Here is a 17,002-nt window from a genome sequence, read left to right as displayed (position 1 = left end):
TGGCCAGCTTTCCACAGCCTCGCCCCAAAACGAGGAGCAGAGGTTTTGGGTGCAAGCTCTGCTCAGAGGCACTGAACACCCATCCTGCCTTGCCCCAACCCCACAGGCCACATCCACAGGACATTCACAAGAGGGACACCTCAGGGGGTGTCAGAACCCATCAAAGACCCCCCCAAAGTGTCCCCCAGAGTCATTCCTGAAGCCCTGCACGGGATCCAACAGATCTGGTGTCTGCTGCAAGAGACAGCCCTGGACATTCCCACCTGGCCCGAGCTATAATAACCCATGGGATTCTGTGCTTCTGTGGGACCATCACCACCAGGAGCAGCTGGAGAGGATCAGCAGAACATGGTTGGGATCCCTGGAGCGGTGGTATTTCTTTATTCCGTCCCTGTCACTCTCTTGCTGTCCTTTCCCCACCACCTATTCTCCATCTCTTTATTTTCTCTCATATTTACTGTCAAATAAAACCCATCCTATTTCCACTGTGGTCTCGTTTGCACCTTGATTCAGGCAGAGGCAGTTTTCATAACTTTAATAACTGCATCTTGACAGAGCCTAAAGGTCTTTTCCCACCTCGGTGATTCTGGGATTCTCTTCTTTGACCCCAGTGAATCAAGGGTCTAAAAGAATGAAAGGGTTAAGAGCCTAGCTAGGGGAGAGAAGCAATATATATAATGATGAAGGATTTAGAAGAGTTAATTATTAGAAGGTGGAGCTAGTGAGAGCTAAGACAATAAATCATTTGCTTGACTTTGTTGTGTCAGGATGGGAGGATGAGGTATTGTCAAGATGAAAGAACCGTGACCACGCCTGGGCCCAAAAGCAGCCAGAACCAGGATGGGGAGCGTGGGCTGTGACCAGAGAGCCTTCCAGCAGGACAAAGATAAAACATTTAACGTGAGGAAGACATCCCTGACTTCATCTTAGGAGACTACCAACCCATTTTGAAACCCACCAACCCATCTGGAGGAAGGAACTGCACGAACATGAAAAGATTTTGAACTCATTTTAACGCAAAGTGGGGTAGGTGGGGTTAGATAATGCACATGTATAAATGTATTGAATAATTCCATGAATATGTAAGATTTTTGTGGATAAAAAGAGGGCAGGAGCCCCATGGATTTTGCACGTGCCTGTGGGAGATTACTCCCGGTGTTGTAATTAACGTATCACTTTGTAACTTTAATTAGTTGGAGAGTCTTTGTGCATGCATCAGCAGCAGCCAAGGCTGGCTCCTGGAGAGAGCAGGATGACCCTGGAGGAGCATCTGGGAGTTTTGTCTGGCACTCCCTGATCTCATCCCTGTGCCAGAACAAGGACATTTGTCCCAGAAATTGCTGCCCCAGCTCCTGCTGGCCCCTTCCCCAGCCACATCCTGTTCCTTCTCACAGTATCCTCACCAGCAGCCCTGGGATGGCTCCACAGCCAGCGGTGTTTGGCACATCCACAATCCCTCACAACGTTCCAGGGGAGGCCCTGGATACAGGGAAGGGTGAAATGTGAGCAGCAGCTTTCCCACAGTCCTTTAAACCCCACTCCTCCAGCCTGAGCTGTTAAAGCTCGTGGCACAGGAGAGTTTTCTTCCCTCTGCATGAAAAGCAGCACTTCCAGGGCATTCCCGTGGATATGTGAAAACGTTCAGGCTGGAGTCGTGCGGCAGCAGCAGCTCCTGATTTCCTGGGAAGCCTCTCCCTGCACCCAGGGTCAATCCATGATCTCTCCAGCAGCATCATGTTCCATGTTCCAGACACAACTCCCCAAAGCTTGTCCCAAGCAGGGACAGGGATCTCAGTGTGGGAATTCCAGGGGTGTAAAACCAGGGATACAGGAAGCAGAGCAGCAGGGCCGTGGCATGAGAGGGGAAGAGAGGCAGCAGCAAGCACAGCCTCTCCCAAGGCAGGGGCCAGCAGTGATCACATCACAGCCCTCATCCTGAAATGGGATTTTTCAGCAGGAATTTCCTCCTGGAAAGGGAGCTCAGACCTTGGCAGGGGCTGCCCAGGGAGCTTTGCAGTGCCCATCCCTGGAGGTGTCACCTGGAGGTGGCACTCAGGGCTCTGGGCTGGGGACAAGGTGGGCATCGGGCACAGCTGGGACCTGGTGACCTTGGAGATCTTTTCCAACCTCAATTATTCCATGATTGAGTTTGGGAACTTCTCCAGAGTCAGATAAAAATTAAAGTTGGTGAGTGAGCAGGTTGAAAAATAAGAACTGCATTTGAAAAGGCATTGCAAAATAACATTTAATATTATTAGAAGAATTACATTCATGTACGGTATGGGATACACAACCATCACTTAATGCTCTACACTTCCAGTCCTGCTGCTCTTCAGCAGTTTACCTCCTAATTTTTTCTTTCAGGAAAACGGAATCCTTTGGAATATTTCAAAGCCTCTCTCTGTGCACTGTGGCTCTGCTGTATCGGAGCTGAAGTATCCAAAAGATAACGCTGAGCTTGGTTAGACTGAAAAGCAAAAACACAGCAAAGCAAAAGCATTCCCTCTCCTGGAAAAGGAGAGAATGTCTGGAGTTCCAGGCAAAAACATTTCCAGATTCATGGGCAATGAGGTTGTTCTGCTTTGGTAGGAGCAGCTTAGAGCAGGACAGCCCTGCTCTGCTTCCCTGGTGGATTCATCAGTAGGAGCATAGGGAGAAAACAACCACAGTTAGTCCCACATGGAAAAGTAATAAAGTTATGGAAGAAAGGAATAAAATATTCCCCTTTGGGCCCATGGACCTGTGCCCCTCCACCTCTCGGGCAGGACTTTTAGTTAAAGCCCTTTCTTCCTTTTTCACGTTCTTTATAGTTATTAAAGGTCTGCTTGGATATTAAACATTAAAGAACTTTTTCTTCTGAAGTGGAAGGATTCTGCAAGTCCCTTAAATGTTTGAGGCCACTGAAAGCAGCTTAATGGCAAAAAGTTGTCTTAGATTTTAGCAGCCATTTGATAGAATCATGGAATAACAGAATCTTGGAATGTTTTAGGTTGGGAGGGACACTAAAGCCCATCCAGTGCCCCCCTGCCATGGCAGGGACACCTCCCACTGTCCCAGGTGCTCCCAATGTCCAGCCTGGCCTTGGGCACTGCCAGGGATCCAGGGGCAGCCCCAGCTGCTCTGGCAATTCCATCCCAGCCCCTGCCCACCCTGCCAGGGAACAATTCCTGCCCAAGATCCCATCAAATCCTACTCTCCTTTATCAGCATTTTAAGGGAAATATCCAAGTATGGAATTCAACCAGCAGGAAACGGAAAATAAAAGTACCAAACCATCCTGAGTGTTCAGCTTATCCATAAAAATTATTGAAGATAGGTAGAAAATGAACACCAACATTTTAAAAGTGGCCTGCTCCAATATTCAAGTAACACTTTCAAAGGGTAACTTTTCACTTGTGCTCATTCCAACAGCATTAGAGACCATTAATAAATTATATTAACAGAAATAATTCACATTCTCAATGACCACACCTCAACCCACCACTTTCCTCCACTGTGAAAATGCAAAGGATTTAAAGAAGTTTAGCACAATCCTATTGTATAATTTTTTTACAGTATTCCAGTAGGAGAGGAAAGGATGTTCCATTATTTTAATTTATAAACCCAAGATGAAAAATCTCATCCATCTGTACCTAAATCCCACTGCAGAAAATCCTCGTGTGTTTGTTATGGGAGCTTGAGAAAAAGAAACCCCTCACTCCCAACCAAACATTTCCCATTTTAATTTTCCCTTTTTAATTTAGGAAAAGCACTGGGATGATCCCCCTACCTCTCTCACCATCCAGGAATGACCAAATACATTCTTTTGTACAAAAAATGTTCTTAAAAAAAAAAAAAAAAGATATTATTTTCATTTTAGTTAAGCAGTTTCTATTTTTACAGCATTATCTTCATTTAGTTGCATTTCAGAAGCTGCAGCCACCTGAGTCACTGAAAGAATGGAAGTTTTTAATTTAAAAAATAAGAATTTAAATATTTTAATCAATTAATTAAAATCAAACCCCATTCAAGTAATGCTAATTATGAAGTGTTCCTGCACAGGTTTGTGTTTTATGCACATTTCTGATTCATTAGGAATTGCTAAGCCTGAAGATTCTGTTCTAGCACAGAGCTGAAATTACAGCCAGGGCAAAGCTGCAGCTCTTTGTACAATGCTGAGACTTAGGAAATCCATCTGTGAGGAATTTGGGGGATTTGTTCAGAATTTGATCAATTTAGGCCAAATTAAGGGGCTTTCACCTCAGGAAACGACTCACTGCAAACTGATTGTACACTGACATGCAATATTGGATTTTCCTTCAATTTTCCTTCAGGACACAGCTCCAAAATCACTTTCAAGTACTGGAGAAGTCCCAGAGCAGCTGCTGCTTCCACCAAGTCCAAAATATTCTTCCCTTATTTACAAAATGTCTTTAATCCTTCCCATGGAAAACAAATAACACACAGGAACTCAGAGAAATTCCCACCAAACTGCTCTTTTTTCCCACCACAGGAACTGGACATTGCTGCTTTTCACCACCAGCTCCTGAATAATTTGAAGAGCATTCTGCAACAGCAGGGAGAAATCCCAAAATGTAGCTGGAAATCTTGGGGGCAAAAGAAGGAATTTCAGCCAAGCTTTCCCTGTGTTTGCTGTTGATCCAGCAGGAGTGTCCCAGGAGAGGCTCAACTTTCCATATTTTCCAGGAAATCACATTCCACGCTGTCCTCCAGCTGCTGCAGGATCCTGATGCTGTTGCTGCCAAGAGAATCCATGGAAGCAGCTGCAGAGGGCTGGGAATTTTGGGAGTCACTGCCACGGGCTGTGAATGCCCAGCACAGAGTCTGGAAGAAAGGCATCAGCTGGGTGATGCTGGACACAGAGTGCAGCGTCAGCAGGGGGAATTTGGGATTCCTGGGAATTCCCTCGGGGTGCTTTGGCTCCTGAAAGTTAAGGAAAAAAAAGGCTGGGATTTACTAAAGGTAAAAGTTGGAAAGGACCTTAAAGATCATCCAGCTCATCCATGAGCTCTTCCACTGTCCCAGGCTGCTCCAAGCCCTGTCCAACTTGTCCTTGGACATTCCCAGGATCCAGAGGCAGCCACAGCTGCTCTGGGCAGCCTTTTCCTCTTCCTCACAGGGAATATCTAAAAATCCCTTGAGTAACTTAAAATCTTGTGTTTGGAAAAGTAGATTGATGGATTAAAGAAAAAGAGGAAAAGTTTTTTTACCCCATATTTCATCTTGAGCAGATCCATGATCCTCACGATGTGTGGTTGGCATTCCTGGTGGTTTTCCACCAGGTGAGAGGTGGCAGGAGATGATTCTGTGTCCACCTCTGGCACAAAGGCCCATTTGTACCTGGAATAAATGGATTGATTGCTTAAAAAGATGAAAATCCTTTGTTTGGATCATGCCTAGTTCAGTGCAGCACTGGTTGTTTCTATAAAAATCTGTCATAAATGTTCTCTTTTGCTATTATTTGTCAATATTTAAATACAACCAGCTCCAAAACATTCCCAAGCGTGTGCAGATGGAAAACAATCCCCACCTTTCTCCTCTCCCCATTTTCCAAGTTAAGGAATCCCCTGAAGAGGATGGTGAAATCCTCCTACAACAAGACCAAATAATTCCTCCAAATTCCATTTATCTGGGACTCACATTTGGAAGAGCTGCATCCTGTCAGGGGGGAAGGAAAGAGCAGTGTCCAGGAATTTGCAGGCTGCCAGGTACAGGCACAGCTCGCTGGGCTGGATCTCAGCCCCACTGCCATCCCCAGAGCCTTTGGCTTTGCTGATTTTGCTGTTGTTCCTGTGTTTAAATTAAAAAAAAAAGTCCCATTTATTTAAATTTTTTAAAAAAAATTATTTAAGTAATTAAAAATGAAAGTTATTAAAAATAATTTAAATTTAATAATAAATAATATTTAGTTTAATAATAAATAATTATTTTTTTTAAAAGTCCCCCAGTCTCTAACCCACCCAAAGTTTTTCAGTCAGCACAAGAGGAACCCTCACATTTACACAAAGGAACTCTTGTTCGAGTGTTTTCATTTTGTTTTGATAGGAGCAAAATAATCTAAAATACACCCAAAAATAGCACCACATTAAAATATTCAAGTGCCAACTTAGCATTTAACTCTATTTTTGTACACAACTAATAATGAATACTTATATTTTCAAGCATATCACCACTGCTGGAAAAAATGCTGAATTATGATTTATTAGTACTTTAAATTTTAAATAACTAAATTATGATTTATTAGTATTTTATATTTTAAATTATATTAATTTAATATATTATATGTTTATATGTATTTTATATTCTTTATATTTAATTATATTAGTTATATTTATATCAATGTATTTATGTTATATATTATTTATATGTTTATTTATATTATTAATATATTATTTATATTATTTTTAATTTACATTATAAATTATAAATTATATTTTATTAGTATTTTATAGAAATATAAAAGTGCAATATCACTGTTGGCTCCTCCATATCCCAGAGAAACAATTAATTAATTTCAAGGAAATCTCTCAAACTCTCCTCCCTATCCCAGAGAGTTAATTAAATTAATTAATTTTAATGAAATCTCTCAAATGGCAACTCTTACTTTGCTGGTTCCTCTTCCTCAGTTAAATCTTCCTCCAGCTGTAGAAATGTCTGGATCTTTAAAGAAATAATTATGGAGATGCTGAAATGTTCATTCAACTCAATCCCAACTAAAAGTGATGAAAAGGAACCTTCATGACTCGTAACAAATTAATAATTCAGGCAAGAGATTCCATTAACACCACCAGAATTAATCCAAAAGGAATTTCCTAATGATAATTTAACTTTTTCCCCCACAAACAATCAGATGAATGTAAAACTGTGGAAACATTTTTAGGGGAGAGGAAAAAGGGAAAAACCACAGGCTGATTTTTTTTTCAAATCTAAGTTCAGAACTGCTTTTTTACCAGTTCTGTGACCATGATGGGCCACAAGGAGGTGAGATGTTGTGGGGAAATCCTCAGCAAAAGAACTCTGAAGAAGAGAAACATCTGGGCAGCCACCAGAGAAGTCTGGCCCACACGGAGGTTCTCAGTCAGGCGTTCTGGAGGGAGCATAAAAAAGGGAAAAAGCAAAATAAAAATGGCATTTTCCTGAATTTGTGTTGTTTCGGGAATTAAAGTGTGGAATCATGGAATGGTTTGGGATGGGAGGGTCTCAAAGTCCACCCAGAGCCGCCCCTGCCATGGCAGGGACACCTCCCACTGTCCCAGCTGCTCCCAATGTCCAGCCTGGCCTTGGGCACTGCCAGGGATCCAGGGGCAGCCCCAGCTGCTCTGGCAATTCCATCCCAGCCCCTGCCCACCCTGCCAGGGAACAATTCCTGCCCAAGATCCCAAGATCCAGCCCTGCCTTGTTCAGTTTAAGGCCATTTCCCTTGTCCTGTCGCTCCAGCCCCTGTGAAAGGTCCCTCTCCACCTTGCAGAAGGTGGCAAAACACAATTTTTACTTCATCATCGATTTTGGGCTGAATTCCTCACATTGTATTAACAAAATTGTAATTCAGATGTAGCCTGAGTGGGTTTATAGGGCACAAAATGTGATCAAAAGTGGAATTTAAAGAGAACAACAACAGGTTGCTGTGAAATAACCACATTTCCAGAGCAAAGGCCTTGAAACCAAGATTCCTGTCTTTCCTGGCTGAGATAATTTATCTGTTGTAATTGAGAGATTCATAAATTTTGTTCAAAATTAAAAAAAAAAAACAGAAGCATTTGTTGGAAAAGAGGTGACTTTGCTTTCCTACAGAATTTATGTCATGGAATGGTTTGGCTTGGGAGGGACAGTGAAGATCAGCCAGGTCAGTGGGCTGGGACCAGGCTGCTCCAAGCCCCATCCTGTTGGAATCTGAGATAGTGTGCCCTTGTTTCTGATACTTAGTTATAAGATCCAGAAAAACACTGAATTTCATGTAACATGAAATTTGTGAGCATGTTTTCATGGTGATACATGAGAACAAATGTTAAAGTTAGATAGAAAAGCTAAAAGTGTGAGTGTGTAGATTAGAAAATTTTCTTAAATCACTGGGTAAAAATGTCAGTTTAGAGAACAAGAGACAAGATGGAGGGTTTAGGGTGTTGTCTCTTGTCCTTTTTCTTACTTCCTCATGTTCTTCTCCTGAAGGTTTTTGGGTAATAGTGAGTGATTGGACAGAAAATGCCACAGTGCAGCACACAGGTGATGGGTCATTGGGTCATTAAGAAAAATAATATACGTGTCTATTGTTAATTGAGTAAAAATAAATATAAAAATAAAAGAACTGCATACTTTGGGGCCATTTTGTGCATCAGACACAAGGTGAGCCACAAAGCCTTGTTTGCACCATCAGAAGAAAGAATTACAAAGATTTACAGATTACAAAGAATTAACCTTGTGTAGCCAGCCTAGAAAAACCTGTCAAGTTTTGTAATGACCTCTTAATAAACACAAGAAACGAGATTCTAACGAGCTCAAGAGTTTTCTTCAAATCATAAGAACTGAGATAAGCAGGGCTCCCCACGAGGGAGGATCCCAAAAAAATTCAGTCCAAAGGCAGCTGAGAAATCCAGGAAGAAAAAGAAAAATGCAAAAGAAATGAAGCAGAATCAGAGAAACAGAAAATGGATTTTTTAAAGAAAAGTTACACATCCAAGCTGGCTTTGGACACTTCCAGGGAGGCAGGGGCAGCCCCAGCTGCTCTGGAACAAAGGGATTTGTGTTCCAGCTGAAGGGAAGGGCGGGGATGGAGCCTCACCTTGGATCAGGGGCAGGTACAGGTGGTACTGGTCGATCTCCCCGCTGAAGACGGCGAAGGCCTGGCGCTTCAGCAGCATGGCCTTCTGCTCAAAGCTGGGGTACAGCTTCAGGGCACTGCTCTGCATGGCTGCAACACACAGCACAATCATCCACCCCATCCACCACAACTGCCTGCCTTGGGGGCTGCAGAGAACCCCTGAAACCCTCAACGATAAAAAACTCTCTGCCTCGCCGAGCGGGAATTTGTCTTGCGAAAGAAAATTTGTCTGGTGTTGTAACTGTTCAATTATTCTTTTAGAAAGGCTGGAAAAGAGACTAAAGCTGCTTGAGGTCAATTTAAGGGGTCCTGTCCCACCCTTTTCCCCAGGATTTGTTCTTCCACGCTCTCCTCAAGCCTGGATTAGACGTCAGCACATTGATGGAAGGTTTGCTGCGCTGCTCATGGCAGACACCTGCAGAGTTTGCCAAATTCTCACTTGCACAACTCAAAATTAGAGCAAAATGTGAATGTGGGAGCCCAACAGAAGCACCTCTACAGCAAAACCTCCTCTGGTGTGTTTTAGATGTGACCAAAATCCAGATTTAACTCAGCTCTAGCTGGGAATGAAGCTAATAAAATGGTTTATTATGTACAGTCCACACTTTATGGATAAATCAGTGTAATAAAAATGCACCCAAATGGCCCAAATACAAATAGATTTCAAATTGAGGTAGAAATAAATGATCAGCAGCTGATACTTACTCATCAAATCCTTAAACATGGTTTTCTCATGTGTGAGGAGATGATCAATGATGGATCTCCAGCTGCAGGAGAGAAAGAGGGAATTAGATATCCAGGGAAAGTTGTGGTGTGGTTTCACCTCAGAAATTATCTGGGTCAAACTTTTCATACAAGGAAACAGTTTCCAGGCAGGATTTGTGTGCAGACTCTTGTCTGGAGCAGAATTAGTGGAGAGACTCATTTTTAACATAATCCCATTCCATAAGAAGACACTAAATGGAATTTTCTTCCCAATGTTACTCTTCTCCTTTAAAGCCCTTCCTTGCAAATTCAGAACACAATTTCAGCCCTTGGAGTGCTGCAATTCCATGTCTTACTGAGTGCAGGAAGTGTCCATCTGGAAAAAAGATGGATCCATGTACAATTCCAGGACTTCTTTTTTCCAGGCTCTCTTGGTGTAGGCGTATCCACTCAGGGAGCTGAGCAGCTGAGCACCAGCACGGAAACTGGGAATGTTGTAGGCACTGGGAGAGAGGACAAAAATGATCAGTATGGGCTTTTTTAAAGTTCAATAATAGATTCCAACTCACAAAAGGATTGGTTTGAATTCCTTTAGGAAGGAATTGTTCCCTGGCAGGGTGGGCAGGGGCTGGGATGGAATTGCCAGAGCAGCTGGGGCTGCCCCTGGATCCCTGGCAGTGCCCAAGGCCAGGCTGGACATTGGGAGCAGCTGGGACAGTGGGAGGTGTCCCTGCCATGGCAGGGGTGACTCTGGATGGGATTTAAGTGCCTTTCCAACCCAAACCATTCCAGGATTCCAAGCCCTGTGTCTCCACTGGATATCATCCATTTCTCCCACATTTGTGAGACAAACTAGGAAGGGGATAGGGAGAGATGATGCTTTTCCTGCTTCCTGGTGGAGCCTGGGACTTGCCCATGCTCAGCTGCCCCATCCCCATTCCCAGATGGGCACAGAAAGGGGAGATTTGAGTAAAACCCAAAATCCCAGGTGAGGGAATCCCCACAGCTGAGGAGAAAGTGCTGTCACAGAGCTGACACAACAATGGGTTCAGCTCCTGGGGAAACACTGCTCAAACACAGCTCAAACCCATTCAAATGGGAACAGAGAATGGACAAACAAAGGAATACAAAAATCCAAAAGATCAGACAGGGAAAAATGCCAGGAGCAGAGAGAGACTCACCTGTGGTTCCGCAGGTAGGGGAAAACAAAATAGAGCAGGCGGGAGATGAGGGGCACGGCCTTCTCCTTCTCATCACTGCGGTACACCACGTCCAGCAGCGAGGCCAGAACCTGCACAATGCACAGGAGAACCCTTCACTGCTGGAAAAGGGGAAAGCCTGCCATGTTTCAGGCTGGAACAATGGAATAGCCCCCAAAAGATCTGCACTCCTGTTTAATCTGTCAGGAAAATCCTCCTCAGCTTAATGACCCCAATAACCCCAGGGATGAGAGGCCCCACTGACCTCTGCAAGGAGAGAAAGGGCTTGGACGCTGTAGATTGAAGGAGCAGAGGCAGAAACCATTGAAGATGGTGCCACTGATGTATCTAAAAGAGGCAAAATAATCGAGTTTTCTCTTTCAGACAGGTTTAAACGTTGCTGATTCCCAACTTGCTGCCCAACCAGATCATTTATTTACAAACTGGTGTTACACTAAAATATAAAATCATGCAAAGCACACATCACCAGAGCCCTCGTGCTCTTCACTGCCTTCAGCAGAGGAGAGGGGGCAGCAGGAGTCAGGGAAAGCCACGTTACCATTGACATCCTCCACGTTGAATTCATCTGGTAAAATCTGAGGCTGAGCTTTCACTTCCAAGTTCCTGCTCAGCCAACTGGTCTGCTCCAGGGAAGAACCAGCAATGGTCCCCACAGCCTCCAGGATCTTTTGGGTCACCTCCTGTAATGTAACCAAAGTGGCATCAGGTATTTAATTGGTATTTTTTAATTCCCAGGGAAATGAGGAGCTGAAATGAAACCAAACCACATCCAGCCAAAGCAGAGCAAAGGCTGTAAAATGATATTTTCTGGCATTGCTGGCATTTTGCTGGCAAGACTCTGAAGCAGAAAGGGGAGATGGAATTTCTCTGTTGGCACATCAAAGTCCTGTAAGCACAACCCAAAACCACCCAGGTAAGCAGTGGTCAAAGTGTCCTGGTGAAATAAGGCACTACAGGAGGAGAATCCTGCTCTGCTCCTTTCTTTACACAGCTGAGGTCAGAGTCATTCCCATTGCCAAACCCAGCTGGGAGCTCCAAGGATTCATTCATTTTCCTACACAGCTTGGAGATTTCAATATTCACACACAGGATGTGAACTCATGACATCCCACTCGTGTCACAAGCTCAGTTTTGAGAAAAACCCTAATAGTGCACAGAAAAAAAACAGCTTTGGAAAGATTTCAAGCATTTGGGATAAAATTCTGTTTGTCTGTCATGTTTGAGTCTCCCCTGTTCAGCCAAAATTTGTGGATGCACATCCAAGCATTCCCAAAAGCCCAGGAATTCAGATCCAAAGGACAGGTCACTTTTCCTTACATGAGCAGTGCCAGGTTTAGGCACAAAAAGGTGAATTTGAAGCTGCTGTACCTGCAGGTCTTTCTGATCCTTTTTGTTTTCCAGGGTGGGTGTCCTTGTCACAAAGTCATTCAGGGTGCTGTGGGCAGAGCAGAGCACTCCCAGTCAGGAACTGCACAGTGTAAAACCTCAGTGAAACCTCTCCTGTCCCATGCAGTACCTGAGGAGAAGGAAGTGGCCAGGAGGAGCCAAGTTCAGCTGCACAGACTCTCTGAGGAGCCCTAACAAGGGCTGGAAGTTCTCCTGCAGGGCTGGGACAGGGAGTCTGCAAGAAAATATAAAACCAAAGCACACCTGAGTGAAGGCAGAGTTAAGGAAAGAACAAAAAACAACAGGTAAGAGGAACTTGGTGGCTTAAAAGCTTCAGGATCAGTCCTGCCCTTCCTGACTGTCAGTGTCACCTCCCCTTCCAGTGTCACAGCCCTGGCACTCTGTGTCTGTGTGTCAACAACCAAGGGACAACACATTTCCTGCAGAGAAGTGTTCTGGGACATGGAGATCCAAGGAAAGTAGAAATGGCAATACTGGCTGTTCCCTCATTTGAGTCAAACAGGAAATTCTCTTTTAGAAGGACTGAGTTACCTCTGAATGAAAGCATAACTGAACTGCAGCACTGGGATATCCACCAGAGAAGATTTCTGGAAAAGAAAAGCAAATTTGCCAATTTGACAATTATTTGCCATCAGAACGAAAAATAAAATCCAAGCTGGCCTTGGATACTTCCAAGGGATGCAGGGGCAGCCACAGCTTCTCTGGCAATTCCATCCCAGCCCCTCCTCACCCTCACAGGGAAGGATTTATTCCCAAAATCCCATCTAACCCTACTCTCTGATAGTTTAAAACCACTCCCCTTGTCCCATCACCATCTCCCTGATACATTTTAAAGAATCTACTCATTGTGGATCAAACACAATCTGGATACCAAAACTTCTTCAGGAGCAAAGGACAATCCCACATTTAAAAGCAAACCCTTCTAAGAATGCTTCAAAGACACAAGGAAACAGATCCAGGCTGGAATACATTAAGAAAATGGAATTATCTTCCTGCCTACCTCTTCCCCCTTGATTTGTGCTGGTTTCTTGACCACCTCTTTGACCAGATTTAATATGCTGTCAATTTTCAGTGTGTTCAGGGCACAAATTAAGTCCACGAGAATCAGCTGGGATGCACTGGCCACTGGGAGAATCTGACAAAAGCAAACAAAACCAAAGACACACCCCTCAAAATTAAATGGAAATGACAGAGATCATTTACATTACATCAAACACAGCCCTTGCCATGAGAAGATCTTCTCCCAACACTTGATGGAAGCAACTGGATTCTACAGCAGAAAAGGAGAAGTTCTCTGTGTTCCAGAGAACACAGCTCTCATTTTCTCTAGAAACTGAGCTGATTCATGGGCTTTAAAATATAATTGTCCAACTGCAATCCAGTATGGAATAAAAAACAGCTTTTACTCTCAGATTTAAAACCACAATGTGGGTTTTATTTGATTATTTATTGAGGTTTAATTGTAGTCCTGATGTTTTTTTTTTTAAGAGGAATTCAGATTTTTCAGTCCTATTTCAAAAACCCCAAAGAATCTACAGAGTTTGTAGGCAACTGACTGTATAAATGTAACATTTGCCTTTACAGAGGAAATAAAAGAGTGCCTTTCTTTAGCTTCACCTTGGTTTTACTGTGACTCCTGTGAGGCTTTTTGCTGTTCCACACTGCTGCAATTGCTGCCATCAGCTGGATCCCAAGTTGTGCTGTCAAGGGGTTCAGGAAGTCCAATATTTTTGTTCTTAGTGTCTGTAAAGGGGTGGGGAAAAATTATCAATGTAAGGCAAAGACCATCTCCTAGTTTATAAAATATTATTTCTTTTCGCAGGATATACAGAAAATAAACAACAATAAAAGAACTCCATGTAAAATGCACTGGGGAGGATGAGGAGATCAAAAAAATCAGCGTTTTAAAAGGGCTCCTACTTTGGTTGCTTTAAAATAGACTGAAGAAGAGCCTTTAGTTGTCCCAAAGAAGTCAGTTGGTCTTTTTTGGGAGTCTTCCCTCTTTATGACGCTCCAGAGGAGGCTCATGGTGTTCATAATTCGAGGCAGCTCCTCCAGGATGGCATTCCTGGCATTCCTCAGGTTGGCAGGTTCAGCTGAACAGGATGACTGGGGAAAAAAACCCCAAAATACCAATGTTAAAATAATTTCTTATGCACAAGAGCCTAAAAATTGTAGGGAACACATCAAAACATGGTCAACTCAAAGGAAAATAAACGAGTTAAGGACAGAGGACTCCTATTTGCATCACCAAGATCTTCATGAACAATGACTTAAAATTCACTTTTCAGGCTTCAAATCTGGAAAAATTAAGCTCAGTCCTTTCCCTTTGAGTCAGTTCAGTTGTCTGGGTGTGCTATGAGGCCTCTCTAAGGTTATTTTCTTGTACAATTCACTGTTTATATTCACCTGGAAGGTCACAGGGGGTTCCCACGTACCTTTTTTGTTGGATTGGGATGATCCAGAAGGCAGAAGTGCCCGATGGTTGTCAGCCCTTCCAGAAGGGTCAGGGGGTAATCAGGAGTCACATTTTCTCTTTTAGAAGTGAAGCTTTGGAAAGGGAAAAAAACCCAAACATGTTAATAAGCCAAGTGGTATTTCCTCGATTAAAAATTCCTGGTTTTACTCCATAGCTAAAATTGGTGAGAATATCAGGAATATCAGGTCAGGAATATCAAAATGAAAGGATACATAAAACTGGGAGCTTTTGTACTTGGATGGAAGGCAGAGGGAGCCAGGAAATATCACAGCTGCTGCTCCTCTTGTCCTCCAGCTGCTGCAACAATCCTGTCTCCAGCTCCCTCCAGGGACAGGTGCAGCAGGAATTAAGGATCAAACTCTGGGAGCCACGGTGCTGACCCGGGGAGTTCCTACACACTGTGGAAAGTGGAATTTTTGGGATAAGAAATCCCTCCCCGGTGGCTCTTACCTGGCAGATGTTTTGCCAGACGCCTTCACAGCTTCATTTTCATACTGCTTGACAAGCTCATCCAGGTTTTTGCAGATCTGCACCACAAACGGGGCCACGGTCCAGCCTAAGGACTTCCCGAAATAGGGCAGGGAACTGGTGACCAAGCCCACCCAAGCAGGATGCATCCCATGGCCGTACTCAGGCTGCAGCCCCCTGACCACGGCAGAGACAAACAGCCCCTGGGAAGTGATGGGATGTGGGTACACGTACTGCATGGCCCCGATGGCCTGCTGGAAGTTCACAGCCTGCTGCCACTCCTTGGAGAGGTCTGGCTGGTTCTCCTGCTCCTCAGGCCTCTGGCCCAGGTGGTGCTCCAAGACAATCAACACCTGCAGCAGCTTCAGCAGCTCAATCTGCAGCGGGTGCTCGCTCCAGATCTGGTCGTGGCCGAAATTGATGAGGTTCTCCTCGAGGAGCTCCTCCTCAGCGCCGCGGCCGGGCCCGTCGGCCACGAGCAGCCGGTAGCGTTTGTGGCTGACGTACATGGAGGCCGAGAGCGAGAGCAGCACGAACTCCTGCACTTTGCACCTCCCCAGCAAATCCCGGATGAACTCCACGCTCTTGGGCTCGGCCGCCTTGGCCGTGGCGGCCAGCTGGGCCATCATCCTGATGAGCACCTCCACGCTCTTCACCTGCACGTCCCTGTTGGCCAGGAGGTCCCTGTGGCCCAGCTGCAGGCGGCAGGGGTAGTAGGAGCGCAGGAAGCTCAGGCACAGGTAGGTGAGCAGCTCGATCAGCAGGGAGTGGGGACACACCGTGGGAGACTGAGGCTGCAGCTTCCCATAAAAGCTCTGCCCTACCAGAGCTTCCTGGTGGCGAGCCAAGAGGTTGTAGATGAGGTTCAGGTGCGCCGTGGAGCTGGTGTCCATGCTGGTGGTGGCCACGGCCTCGATGAATTCCTTGGGGTTGGTTTTGAGCACGGCCTCCAGCACGGAGAAGGCGTAGAGCACCCGCCGGGAGTCGTAGGGCTGCAAGTACAGCAGCATGTGCTTGAACAGGGCCTCTGCCAGCTCCTGCTTCTCCTTCTGCTGCTTCAGCAGCCTGCAGTGGCTGATTTCCTGCAGCTCCAAGTCCACCTCCTCGTCGCTGGACAGAGACTCCGAGGCCTGAGTCCTCTCGGAGTCGGCCCTCACGAGGCGGGGCCCGGCGCTGGATCTGGAGCTCTCGGACAGGGAGGCGCTGAGGGAATTCCCGCGGCTCGGGGCCTCTCTGCCCTCGGCTGCGGCCTCGCTGTCCTCGTTGCTCACCTCCTGCAGCTCCAGGGAAGGGGAGAAGGAGGAGGTGTTGTCGCTGTCGTGGCCCGTGCTGGTGTCTGCAGACTCGGTGTGCTCGCTGCTGTCCTGCTCGCCCTCCGCGTCCCGGGGAGATCCGGCGTTTTCAGGCTGCTCCGCTTTCAGCTCCGCTGTCTCTGGATCGTTTTCCACCTCTGCCCAAATTGCTTCTCTGTCCACAGTAGTGAACTGGCTCAAGGGAAGGTTTTCCTCAGAATTGCTCTCAGAGATGCCAGACTCTTTCAGAGGGGCCTTTTTCTTGCAAAGCCAATCATGAACATAGCCTGAAAAAATATTTTTTTCATTTAATTTCTGTTTCACACATAAAATCACATCACAGTCTGGATTGGAATGGACCTTTAAGGGTCATTTAGTCAACACATCATGCCTTATATTAATAAATAATTTTAAAAAGAGTTTATAAAGCTACTTTGCTCCAGTTCAGTATTAATTGTAATGAGTGGGGCTAAAGAAACAGGCAAGTATTATTCTGTAGGCAAGAATTAATTCTCTTTTAAAGTGCTTAAAGAGCAGTCCTAACCTACTACAAAATAACAGGATCAAAACATAAAGCATTCTTAGGCTGAGACTCCCTAGGAGTGACAATTGTCTCT

At 45.0% G+C, this 17,002-nt stretch overlaps 1 protein-coding gene across 2 annotated transcripts in view; it reads right to left on the bottom strand.

Annotated features, from left to right (window-relative positions):
• Nucleotides 1–2,219: 2,219 nt before the first annotated feature.
• Nucleotides 2,220–17,002, bottom strand: part of DOP1B (DOP1 leucine zipper like protein B) — a 41,153-nt gene continuing 26,370 nt past the window's right edge. For both annotated transcript variants that reach the window (XM_058859747.1, XM_058859749.1), the window contains exons 19-37: nt 15,076–16,672; nt 14,585–14,696; nt 14,067–14,255; nt 13,764–13,889; nt 13,147–13,281; nt 12,678–12,733; nt 12,256–12,360; nt 12,108–12,174; nt 11,278–11,419; nt 10,984–11,066; nt 10,701–10,810; nt 9,876–10,022; nt 9,520–9,581; nt 8,776–8,904; nt 6,950–7,086; nt 6,604–6,659; nt 5,640–5,789; nt 5,210–5,339; nt 2,220–4,922 (exon numbers count right to left, since the gene is read on the bottom strand). In XM_058859747.1, coding sequence (XP_058715730.1) covers nt 4,665–4,922; nt 5,210–5,339; nt 5,640–5,789; nt 6,604–6,659; nt 6,950–7,086; nt 8,776–8,904; nt 9,520–9,581; nt 9,876–10,022; nt 10,701–10,810; nt 10,984–11,066; nt 11,278–11,419; nt 12,108–12,174; nt 12,256–12,360; nt 12,678–12,733; nt 13,147–13,281; nt 13,764–13,889; nt 14,067–14,255; nt 14,585–14,696; nt 15,076–16,672 — 3,791 coding nt within the window. In that variant the 3' untranslated portion in view covers nt 2,220–4,664. The remainder of the gene's footprint in view (nt 4,923–5,209; nt 5,340–5,639; nt 5,790–6,603; nt 6,660–6,949; nt 7,087–8,775; nt 8,905–9,519; nt 9,582–9,875; nt 10,023–10,700; nt 10,811–10,983; nt 11,067–11,277; nt 11,420–12,107; nt 12,175–12,255; nt 12,361–12,677; nt 12,734–13,146; nt 13,282–13,763; nt 13,890–14,066; nt 14,256–14,584; nt 14,697–15,075; nt 16,673–17,002) is intronic.

This window comes from Poecile atricapillus, chromosome 1 (genome assembly GCF_030490865.1).
Source record: "Poecile atricapillus isolate bPoeAtr1 chromosome 1, bPoeAtr1.hap1, whole genome shotgun sequence".
In the NCBI taxonomy this organism is placed as follows: Eukaryota; Metazoa; Chordata; class Aves; order Passeriformes; family Paridae; genus Poecile; species Poecile atricapillus.
This window is presented reverse-complemented; position numbering and strand designations above follow the sequence as displayed.